The sequence below is a fragment of the Cydia strobilella genome, chromosome 1 (genome assembly GCF_947568885.1).
Source record: "Cydia strobilella chromosome 1, ilCydStro3.1, whole genome shotgun sequence".
In the NCBI taxonomy this organism is placed as follows: domain Eukaryota; kingdom Metazoa; phylum Arthropoda; class Insecta; order Lepidoptera; family Tortricidae; genus Cydia; species Cydia strobilella.
In genome coordinates, this window is record NC_086041.1 from 15,961,118 (window position 1) to 15,973,261 (window position 12,144).

Consider the following 12,144-nt stretch of genomic DNA (forward strand, 5'->3'; position numbering starts at 1 on the left):
ATTCAAAAGATTTTATATAAAGCAAAGATAATTGATTGTAATAGACCTCTTTATAGTCGTCTAAGAAAAAAACGTGCCCCTTAGTTTGACATCCAAAATAGATGGCGCTGTACTGCGCCGTATGTTTTGGGGTCCCTGAATTGCCAAACGTCAACTTTTCACAATTTTTACCGCAAAATGTATGGAGCTCTACAGCGCCATCTCGTTTACCTGTCAAATTCGAAGCACGAGATTTTTTGCATCTTACTCAATCAATGTATCTTTGATATAAAGGTTAGACGTTAGACTACTAAAAGTCCAAAAGTTTTATCGAGGTCAAATTGCTCATGACCGAATATTTGTTTGAATGAAGTAGAAATTGTTATATTATATAATAATATATTAGACCGAGGTATTAGCCCAGGCTTAGGCCGATAATGGCATTCGGGCCGGCTCGGCTGGAGCTACAAAAGAAGTATTTCCGTCCCGCTATTCCCGTCCCGGCCATGACGAGCTGCGCTGCGGCCAATCGTGTTATTTTCAACTATGACCTGCAGCAATCTAGTTTGGTAATTATTTGCCGGCCTTGTGCCAGGTCACATTTTAATACAGAATGGGGTCTGACGTCTGACACCATAACCAACGTAGCATTAGTCATAATAAAACCATGCTTCGTTATAATGACTAGTATGTACACTAAATTTATTAACGAATTAATCTGCCAGAAGATTGCCTTTTACCATTAGGAGGAAAGGGGAAGGCCGCTTCTCCATACAAACGTTGTCCCCATTTTCCTCTCTTGATATTGACATTATGGAAAATATTTTTACATCATTTGATATATTATATCAACCATAGCTATACCCCCCTACGTTTGACTTTTTGATTTATTGATTATTGTGAAAATTAGGTGCGAAAAACAGATTTCATACAAATGTTACGACTCTTATAATAATTAAAAATTCAATAAAAATCAAACGTAGGGGCATAGCTGTGGTTGATAGTTGATATACAACAAATTGTGTCAAAATATTTTTAATAATGTTAATATCCAGAGAGGTAAATGAGGAGCACGTTTGTATGGAAAGGCGATTTCGCGCGGGTCCTCCACTTTCGTCTTAAGATTAGATTCTCATATACAAATTACTTAAAGCATTTTGGTTGCCGGCAAGTATAAGCGGAAAATATATCGTCTTGTTTTCGTGGCACTAGTTGCATCGCTAAGTATTTTCTTGCAATTACATATTTCTGGTAAATCGTGCGTTGCGATATGTACAAACATAATCCCTCAGTACAGTACACGCGCGCCAAGTAGGACAGTAAAATGGGTCATAAAGCAGTTATAGACGCGTTGGTTCTCGCCACGGACGTGATACAATAACGCGATTCGCCACTGGCAGTGAATCTAATCTGGTAGAGCTTTGTTGATTGATGGATTGTGTTCGAGTTTGTTATAGCGAACCAGAAATCATAATAGAGGATTAAAACTTGATCTACAATCATTATAAGGTAGCGAATATTAGACTAAAAATAACAAATCATAATGATAATACCGGGTAAAAAGTACCCAATTCTGCGGTTTTAACGGTTTTTAAATGAGTCAAGCTATGCGACACGTTCTTTGCATGATGTGATGTCATGGTTTGTTATTTCCTTTTACATTTTTAGTAACACATCGTTTGGACACATCATGGAGAATGGCTGAATCGATTCATTAGGGCATTAGCCTTTTTATTATTCAATCAAATCTTTTTTAGGGATCCGTACCTAAAGGGTAAAACAGGGCCCTATTACTAAGACTCCGCTGTCCGTCCGTCTGTCTGCTCGTCTGTCACCAGGCTGTATCTCATGAACCGTGATAGCTAGACAATTGAAATTTTCACAAATGTATATACATATGTTGCCACTATAACAAATACTAAAAACAGAATAAAATAAATATTTAAGTGAGGCTCCCAGACAACAAAACGTGATTTTTTTGCCGTTTTTTGCGTAATGGTACGGAACCCTTCGTGCGCGAGTCCGACTCGCACTTGGCGGGTTTTTTTAATTGTTAACCCTTTGAACGCCGTGCCACGCCTGTTATATAACACGCGCCGTCGTAAACCTCACCGTAATCAGGGGTGCGAAACTCCTCGCTTCGGTCAAACTCGGCTCCGTTCGGCTTAGTATTGCTCCGAGCAATTGTGCCGTAATGGACGAAGGCTGATATTACACCGTAACCGTGCGCGTCTATTGACGTCTTTGAATCTAATAATTTAATTTAACCAGGGTCTGCAGTTATAAAAATAATAGACCACGGGGACCATAAGAGACAAACGTATTAATATCAAGTCAAGTGTCACATTTGCATTAAAGTGTTTGATCATATTAATTAGGTAAACATATCTACTCGTACCGCGGATAGCGACCAGACAGATCAGATCAGTGACCTTTATCGCTATCATCAAGGAATGCCCTGTGGGTCGATGATTATTTTAATTTTAAACGATATAAATATCGCGCGAAATCCACGAAGACATTTATACAACTTTTCTAAGGTCAATTTATAAGTGTTATATCAGACTATGTTTGTGGTTTTAGTTTTAGGTAGTAAGTCTCTGATTCAACTCTGTGTGTCACCATGTTTTGACAAAGCCGGTTCATCGGTGTACTGTTTATTACGCAACGATAAACTATTTCTGATTAAGCTTTAATAACCACTAACTACTCCGAAACCTTTGGACAACAACAATTTTAATTTGTTAAAAATAAAAATTCAGATTGCAATGGAATGGAAGGCATAGTTTTAGGCCGCTGGGCGGCTAGAGTAATAAATATTTTTCTATTTATCATAATGTTAATGTGGATTGTGGGGCGTAGAGAAAACCGGCATATTAAATATTTGGTTGGGAAGACCATCATAGAGCAACTCTCGTATTTGTATACGTACTTCGCTCAGACACAGCCAGAAAGGAAGAGCTTCGCTCCTTCTGCTCTACCGACCTTCTGTTAGTGGAGTATGTGTACAAACACACGAGTTAGAAGCGAGGGAAGAGCTTGTAGACGGTCTTACCTGTGATAGACGGTCTTCACCACATTGACCTTATTTACTTGTCTTTAGCTGTATAGTTTGACTGGTAGAAAATGCCAAGAACATTTTTTAAATGTGGGAATAGGTTAGACTCACTCTTGAAGGGGTCGACTTTAATCTCCTCTCTGACGCGCAGCGCCTCCGCGATGTCCTTGCGCTTGACGCACTGGATGCCGAGATTGCTAAACTGCACGATGGAAGTGTCCGCGTTGCACTCCACGGTGCACACGCCGCGGTTGCAAAGCGGCTCCCGGCCCACCAAGTTGTGAGGGTGCGGCCTGAGGAATGACCACTACTATATACTCAGGAACACAGGACGGGACTACAAGTTCGTTACTGCTATTTGCAGTGGTGTAGGTAGTCAATTCGTTATTTAAAATTTTAAAAGATACTGGTAAATTCCTCCATCTTACTCGGATCGGCATCAGTAAGTTTCCGTTTTGACGCTGCACTAGTCCGAAATCGTACTTGTTCAGTTAATATCACCACCAAAATAGAATCTCATTCGTCAAATACAGCTCAAACACGACAGCTTGCATTCGTAATCCAGGCCAGATGTGTAGCATTTGCGTTGTTGATTAATCTCAACAATTTGAATCCTTATATTATGTATTTTTTATGTATATGTATAGCTGTAATGAAGCTCACTCAAGCCTTACCTGTAAGGCTTGTCCCTGGTGACACACGACACAAGCACGACAAATCGCCCCGTGTAGCCGACCACCTCGATGGTGGGGTATGTTTTCTTCTCCGGCGTACTGTGCACGCCGGGGATGGAGCCTGCTGACCGGCCTTCACACTCATATCGAAACCTGGTGACAATATAATTAAATGATGTTAGATTTATAATAAGTGGCATTATTCATAAACGTACCTATGTCAAATCTAACATGCCGTTGATAATCGTTTGTTCATATCTGTCATTTTGAGATTTTTGATTATTATTGAATAAAAAGAGAAAAACTGGGATTTGTTAAGTTTTATAGATAAGGGGGCAGGTTTTTTTTTATATTGCACTTAATACCCTGCCCCGTGAATATTAAAACGTATTAATTAACAGCGCGGTTCATCGTCATATTCTCAATATGATTTTACAATGGAAAGACAAATGCGCAATTTATCAAACGCAAACTCAGCAACGGTTACATTTTTCGTTTACTTAAGAAGGTAAGTCTCATATCATCTCTTGTCGCATTGCATATTTTACTGTTGAGGGGTAAACATTAGTGCTACTTTAAAGTTGCAGATGAATGTGACGCGAAAGTGCTGAGCCCTAACTGATTCAGAAGAACTACCTAGTTATTTTTTAACCGACTTCAATTTCATAGAAGGAGAAGGTTCTGTATTCGGTTGTGAATTTTTTTTTTTTTTTACTTTTATGTATGTTCACCGATTACTCCGAGACCCGTGGTCCGATTTGAGTATTTTTGTTCGAAAGGAGCTACTTCCAAGTTGGTCCCATATTAATCTGGTTCTGATCTGATGATGGGATCCCTGAGGAATTGAGGGAACTCCTCAAATTTTAAAGGCACATGTATGGTGATTTGGGTGTTTTCATAAGCAACTCGAGAATTTTCTCTCGAAAACCACCAATTTGATGAAGTGGAGCTGATGATGATGATTGTTTTGATGATGATAATGATTTCAGAGATTACTCCGGCACCCATGATCCTATTTGAGTTATTCTTTTTCTGTTTGAAAGAAGTTACCTCCAAGGTGTTCTCGTAATATTTTTGGTTTTGATCTGATGATGGAATCCGTGAGGAATTGAGGGAACTCTTCAATTTTTAAAGGCACGTGTATGGTGATTTCGGTGTTTTCTAAAGTAACTGCTTGAGTTATTTCCTCCCAAAAACCACCAATTTGATGTAGTGCAACTGTAGCCTAACTACGAGTTTGACACTAAATATTCGCTAGCGTCTTCGTATCTTTGTACACTAATATGCCAGTACGAGCGAGATGTATAAACATACAGTTACGCACACGATAGCGAATATATCAATGTCAAACTCGTGGTAAGGCTACTGATGATGAAGACCACGGATGAAATGTGGAACTTCCCTCGTATGTGTATTATGATTTTGGATGTAGGTAGTGTTGAAAACAACCAAAGAGACTAAGGTGAGAGGTAGGTGTAAGAGGTGAAGGTAGAGGGTATTAGTGTTTGGGGGGTTTGAGGTTGGGGGTTGAGGAGAGATGGGATGATGGGTCGGGGACTGAGGGGTTGGGAGTTAAGGGATTGGGGGTTAGGGTTAGGAGTTAAGAGGTCTGGGGTTAGGGGTCGGGGAATGGCGGTTGAAGGGTTGGTGGTTTAGGGTCGAGAGGTTCAGTGATCAGGGGTTGATGTGCTGTGAGGTTGAGTGATCGGGGGGTTTGAGGGATTGGGTCAGTGGCGGGGCGGAGAATGGATTTAGTGACAGGAATGATTTCCCAGACGGACTCGAGGAAGTTCTGATTATTTAATAAAGTTTACGTATTTAGAGTTAAACATGATTATGTTTTTCATTCATGCGTCACGCTCTTAACAATGTCTTAAAACTAAAAATGGAAAAATAAAAACTTTTATAAAAAAAGATAAACCGACTTCAAAAAGGATGAAATAAAATATTATCCTTTTTAGGGTTCCGTGTTTAAGTATATGCGTTACCAACTGATATGTTTGAAGTCGGTGCCAAGCCAAGTAGTAACAATACCAGTCAAAAATAATCAGCTTTATGTCTATAAATCCCATTACAACTGTACAAATGATATAAACGTGAAAGTAATTCTGCCTGCCTCTTTGTTACCTTTTCATGGCTTAACAACTGAACCGCTTTAGCTGAAATTTGGCATGAAGGTTCCTTGAATTGTTTTATATTTTGAAATGTAGTCCTCTGGATAAGCGACAGAAAATAACTCGGTCCCAATCCCACACTTGCGTGTTATGGACTGTTTAAGAATAAAATCACATTTACAAACGGGTCTATCGCGAATTTATTTTGTTACCTTTATTTACCGACGTTTCGACACAGGTTTGTAAATGTGATTCATTGATTGTGTGTTCAAAACGCGAAAGTTTTAAATGTTTAAGAATTAGTAAGAAATGCTCTTTAAAAAATAAGACGACAAATAAACGCATTAGATTTACACTAATGTGCCGACAAGCATGGTACGAAGTACGAACTGCGCCAAGAAGGTTCAACCGTGTGTTCTGTTCTGTGTGTTCTTAAATACCTACAGAAAGTTCGTTTATTGTCGTCGTGTAACGCTGCGTCTTACATAGGCGAACACTCGCGAACGCGAAGCGGCGCGGCGCGGCCGGCCCAAGGCGTTCGCGTTCGCAACGAGATCGCCCACATAGGACACTTCTATAGGTACTAAAGGATTAATTAAGGCGCCGTGCCGCGCCGCTTCGCGTTCGCGTGTCGTTCGCCTACGTAGTACGCTGCGTTAGGCAATTCAACGTACATACTTATACTTATATAGCCGCATCCTTATCGAATTGCTCCAAAATCACTATGAATATATGGTTCAAAATTTGACTTGGCACCGACTTCAAACATATCCGTTGGTAACGCATATACTTAAACACGGAACCCTAAAAAGGATAATATTTTATTTCATCCTTTTTGAAGTCGGTTTATCTTTTTTTTATAAAAGTTTTTATTAAAGTTTACCCTGGAAGTAATAAATATGTACTCGTGCTCAGCTCGTGCTGTTTTTGCTCGACTGGCAAGTCAAGAAAACAAGGAGTGTATGTTTTCAGGATTCACAATTGAACAAAGGAAACGTTAGTAGTCACAATTAAACTGATGATCATTTAAACACAGGGGACACAGTGTAGATGCATCTGATGCTCTTATCATGCAAAAAAAATGCGTTCGTACAATCGCGAATATCAAGAAACCAAATAGCTGCAAACAATATTTTACAGAACTTAAAATATTAACCGTCCCTTCTATATATATACTGGAATCAGCAAAATTTGTGCGTAAAAACATGCATTTGTTTAGATACGATACAAACCCTCGTCGTAACCAAAACTTAGTCCTACCCGAACCAAAAATGGAAATGTTCAAAAAAGGCCCGCACTATACATCCATCCAAATTTATAACCACTTACCAAATGATATAAAATCAGAAGAGAAATACGTTTCGTTTGTAAATAAATTAAAAAACATGCTAGTGAACAAAGTGTATTACGATATAACAGAGTTCTTGAATGATAAGTGGCCCTAGTAATACAAAGCATATAATATACATATAAATACTAATGTTAAAACAATTAATTTTATTGTAAGTTAATTATTTTAGTTTTAAGTTTTTAGTATTAAGTACTTATGTTGCTACACCCTTCCAGGGTACATGTTCACAAAAAATGGTGTAAATACTTAATATGTTGTCCATGTGTGCAAATAAATGAAATGAAATGAAATGAAATAAAACGTACGTACAGTTCTTGTAGAAACAGATACCTACCTACTCTTGTTACGTCAACGCACACATCCAAACAGAAACCCGAACTCTTTTCTTTTGTTGAAAACTACTCGTAACTATTACTTACTATTATATTCCTACTATGGAACAAAATCGTGACAAGTCAAAACTGTAACAAACATACAATCATCGGCAGAGTGAGATAGCCGGGCCAATTACCAGCCATTGACAGAAGCCTTTATTACCGCCATTACAGGCAAATTATCGCTTTTTCTATCGCCTGCCTTCCGATACTTCCTATATTTTTCCTGTTTGCTAGCTTAATACTCGCAGCATGGCTCACGCGTAGCAATAGTCATTTTTAGGGTTCCGTAGTCAACTAGGAATCCTTATAGTTTCGCCATGTCCGTCTGTCTGTCTGTCCGTCCGCGGCTTTGCTCCATGATCGTTAGTGCTAGAAAGCTGAAATTTGGCATGGATATATTACCTAATCAGTTACGCTGACAAATTCGTGAAATAAAAACTAGAAAAATTTTTTAGGGTGTTCCCCTAGACGAAAATGGGCATGTTTTTTTTCGCTTCAAACATAAGTATAGTGTGGGGTGTCGTTGGATAGGTCTTTAAAAACGAATACGAGTCTTCGAAAACCATTTTTTGAAAAACATAATATTTTCGGAAATAATCGTTCTAAAAGAATAAAAATTGTGTCCCGCCCTCTAACTTTTGACCCATGTGTCCGAAAAAATATGAAAAAAATCGTGAAAGTAAAGCTTAATAGTAAAGACATTCAAGGAAAACTATAGCGAACCTGATCGGTAAAGCCGTTATTGAGTTTTTGCAAAAAGTCTATTTTGACGGACGGGTAACTACAGAACCCTTCATTGAGCATGGCCCGACATGCTCTTGCCCAGTTTTACATGTTACTTTGTGCCAACGTTAACACAGTTTAGCTGGCCGTTCGTAAACATTGCAACGAGAAAAGGCCTTAAGTGTGTTGCCGTTAGTATTTAAGTATCGGCTAACGAACCCAATGTATAGATTGTTATTAACTAGTGGCTCTGTGAGCTGTAGACCTCGCGAGCATAGCTTAAGATATATGTGTCTAGGATGGTTTAAGAGGGTAGAATAGCTACACACAATAGGTACTTTTTTCATATAATTTTCATTTCGGGAGAAAACGGTTTCCACTAACTATTTCTTAACAAATCACTGATTTTTATGTTGATCGCTTCAACATAATATATTCTAGGTTTATAAATTTCGCATTAAAAATAATTGTGGCTTTTTAGTAGGTAATACATTTCCATTAGTTGAACCATATGAAACTATTGATACTGGATAGGAATGGAATCGATTGGCGATGTTTTTTCCAAAATCTGTAAACCCCAATCTTAATTAATTTGGAATTGAGGGAAGGTTTTCTAAGGCCATTTTGACGTAGCAGCACGGGATCTGGTAGCTGCCCTCACTGACCCAAACGAACCTGTATACCTGGCTGATTTTTGAATTTCTAAAAGTATTGAAATGCTTAGTAGTGGAGATATATCGAAGGGAGCCACACAACATCAAGCGCTCGAAACTCTAAAAACCGCACAAGTGCGGGTCGAACTCGCCCACCAAGGGTTCCGTACGTTTTAGTATTTGTTGCTATAGCGGCAACAGAAATACATCATTTTTATAAATTTTAACTGTCTAGCTATCACGCTTCATTAGATACAGCCTGGTGATATGCAGATGGAGAGACGGACAGAGGAGTCTTAGTAATAGTCCCGTTTTTACCCTTTGGATAAGGAACCCTAAAAATCGGCCCGTTTCGACCTCACGATGTCACCACATATCGAGCAAATCAGGCATTACTTAGCTAGGTCACCTGTGCTAAAACATCTTTGTTAGTTATTATTAAACTTAACTTCACCATCTTGTTTGACATGGATAGTGTAAAGGTCACTCACACGGACAGGCGTTGAGCAAAATTTTCTAAATTTTTATTGAATTTTTCAATAATATTATAAACCCGCTCAGACATTCGAATCTATACTACCTAAACCTCAAAGTTTATGGTGAAAAATATCTACGCATTTTAAGAGAAGAACTCTAAAATCTAAATAAAATTGTATGAAATTCGGAATAAGGAGAACTACTTCAATCTAAATAAATGTATGGCTACGCCGTTTAGAACACTTTAGAAAATTTAAATAACAAAAAAAGAACATAATTTTTTAGGTCTAGTTAAATAAAAGCTTGTAAAAATGAAACGAATACGCTTAGCCCGCGCTTCATCAATAATACCATTTTTTTTCATTTGTTCAAAATAGAAAAATATAAAATAAAATAAAAACAATACGAAATTTAAGTAAAAAAAATACAAAAAGTTATGTAGGAGCATACAATTGTTGGGGATCGAACCAGGGACCACCCGTTGCAAACGAAAAAAGCGACTGTTAGCAAAACACGCCATGCTAGTTCTTATCTAAGCTGACGAAATTTGGCTACTCATTCTCGAGTAAAAACTAAACATCTAAATACCGCCAAAACCAGCAATACAAAATTTCTGCATTTTTCGCCATTTAATCTGTAAACATATCTCAAAAAGGAAATACTGTTATGATATCTATACGACTATTTGTTTAGGCGCGAGGCGCGAGCTATAACGACTCCGCCATTTTGAAAAATTTCCAAAAACCGGGTCGACAAAAAAATTCTATTTAATCATAGAATTTGGTCTCAAAATTTAACGAGAATCGGTTGAGAATTGCGACCTGTAGAGGAGAACATCCGGACATACAAAAGCAAAATGCCCGAGTCAAACCGTAGACCTTCGCTACGCTTCGGTCAATACTCTATGTAATTACCTACCAGATTCCATACGATGAAATGTTTACCAAGAGTCAGTCACCACAGCGGACGGTATCGGTAGGTCAGATTAAACATGGCATCCAGCTAGGCCATGTAGCCAGTGTATACGTATTGCTTAATTTAAGATACGTTTTTTTGTGATTCCGTAATCACCCCGAAATACTTTGTAACCAGTGCGTATCCGATCAATCGACCGATCCGATGCCGTAAAATTAAACGTCAAGCCTCAGCCATCTGGAAACGATCTACCACTTTTATTAAGCTAGCAGCATTATAGTCCAATAAAATCTTGTTAAAACAATATATTCAATCAGAAATACAGTTTTCGTTTACTTTTTTAGGGTTCCGTACCCAAAGGGTAAAAATGGGACCCTATTACTAAGACTCCGCTGTCCGTCTGTCACCAGGCTGTATCTCATGAACCGTGATAGCTAGACAGTTGAAATTTTCACAGATGATGTATTTCTGTTGCCGCTATAACAACAAATACTAAAAACAGAATAAAATAAATATTTAAGTTGGGCTCCCATACAACAAACGTGATTTTTTTGCCGTTTTTTGCGTAATGGTACGGAACCCTTCGTGCGCGAGTCCGACTCGCACTTGGCCGGTTTTTTAAATCGGTAATTGTTTCGATGGAAAAGTAGTAAAAACGGAAATTATCATTTCAAAGTTTTTTTTCATTGAAATGGTTTTTTTTACTCATCATTGTTATGCTAAACGATGAAATTCAAACAATTTTCCTGGACAAAAGTTTTGTTTTTTTTTTCAAAAACAATGTATGGAGCAGGAACAAATAAATCAATATAGATAATTAAAAAAACCGCAAAAAACACCGTAATATGTGTATGTATTACTGTACTACTTTTGATATGTCGGTGGCAGATCGTAAAATCGGACATATCGAGATATTCCTAGGCATATCATGAAACGCCGACATTTCATGATCTGACTAGCGACTACCAGCCATATCGTTCAAACCTCAACGTTTGACAATTCTGATCGATCTGCGAGGATATTACGGTTTGTTGTGCGGTTTTCGAAATAAATTGATTTTTTGTTCCTGCTCCATACATTTTTTTGAAAAGCTCCTCTCTTTTGTCTCTCTCTCTCTCTTTATGTCAAATCGTCCCAAATTCAAAAGTTACCATAACAATGCTGGGCAAAACCTATTTCAATAAAATAAAACTATGAAAACGGATTATATCGCGTACATTGAATTTATAATACACATGGGGATGTATTATAAATTCAATATACGCGATATAATCCGTTTTCATAGTTTTATTTCATGAGTAACTATCGCGGTAACGAAGACAATATTTTCTATTTCAATAAAATAAAATAAACGAAAAACCGGCAAAGTGCGAGTAGGACTCGAGCACGAAGGGTTCCGTGCCATTGCGGAAAAAAACAGCAAAAAAATTACGTTTGTTGTATGGAAGCCCCATTTAAATATTTATATTATTCTGTTTTTAGTATTTGTTGTTATAGCGGCAACAGAATACATCATCTGTGAATATTTCAACTGTCTAGCTATCACGGTTCATGAGATACAGCCTGGTGACAGACAGACGGACAGAGGAGTTTAGTAATAGGGTCCCGTTTTTACCCTTTGGGTACGGGACCCTAAAAAATGAAAATAATTCCTTTGGTTTCTATTTCAATGAAAGCCGATTTTCAGCATAGTGTGACGCCGCTGACATAATCGCCTCTGAAATATCCGAGACGTGAAATATGTAGTTGTGTGACAGCAGGGTGTATAAATAATTAAATACTGCGGGGGAAACGTCACTGAGGGACGGGACGTCGCGTCTAGT

At 38.1% G+C, this 12,144-nt stretch overlaps 1 protein-coding gene across 5 annotated transcripts in view; it reads right to left on the minus strand.

Annotated features, from left to right (window-relative positions):
* The window catches only part of LOC134745782 (embryonic polarity protein dorsal), a 72,602-nt gene that overhangs the window by 23,415 nt on the left and 37,043 nt on the right, over positions 1 to 12,144 (minus strand). For all 5 annotated transcript variants that reach the window (XM_063679901.1, XM_063679894.1, XM_063679886.1 and 2 more), the window contains exons 4-5: positions 3,712 to 3,864; positions 3,149 to 3,330 (exon numbers count right to left, since the gene is read on the minus strand). In XM_063679901.1, the coding sequence (XP_063535971.1) occupies positions 3,149 to 3,330; positions 3,712 to 3,864 (335 nt within the window). The remainder of the gene's footprint in view (positions 1 to 3,148; positions 3,331 to 3,711; positions 3,865 to 12,144) is intronic.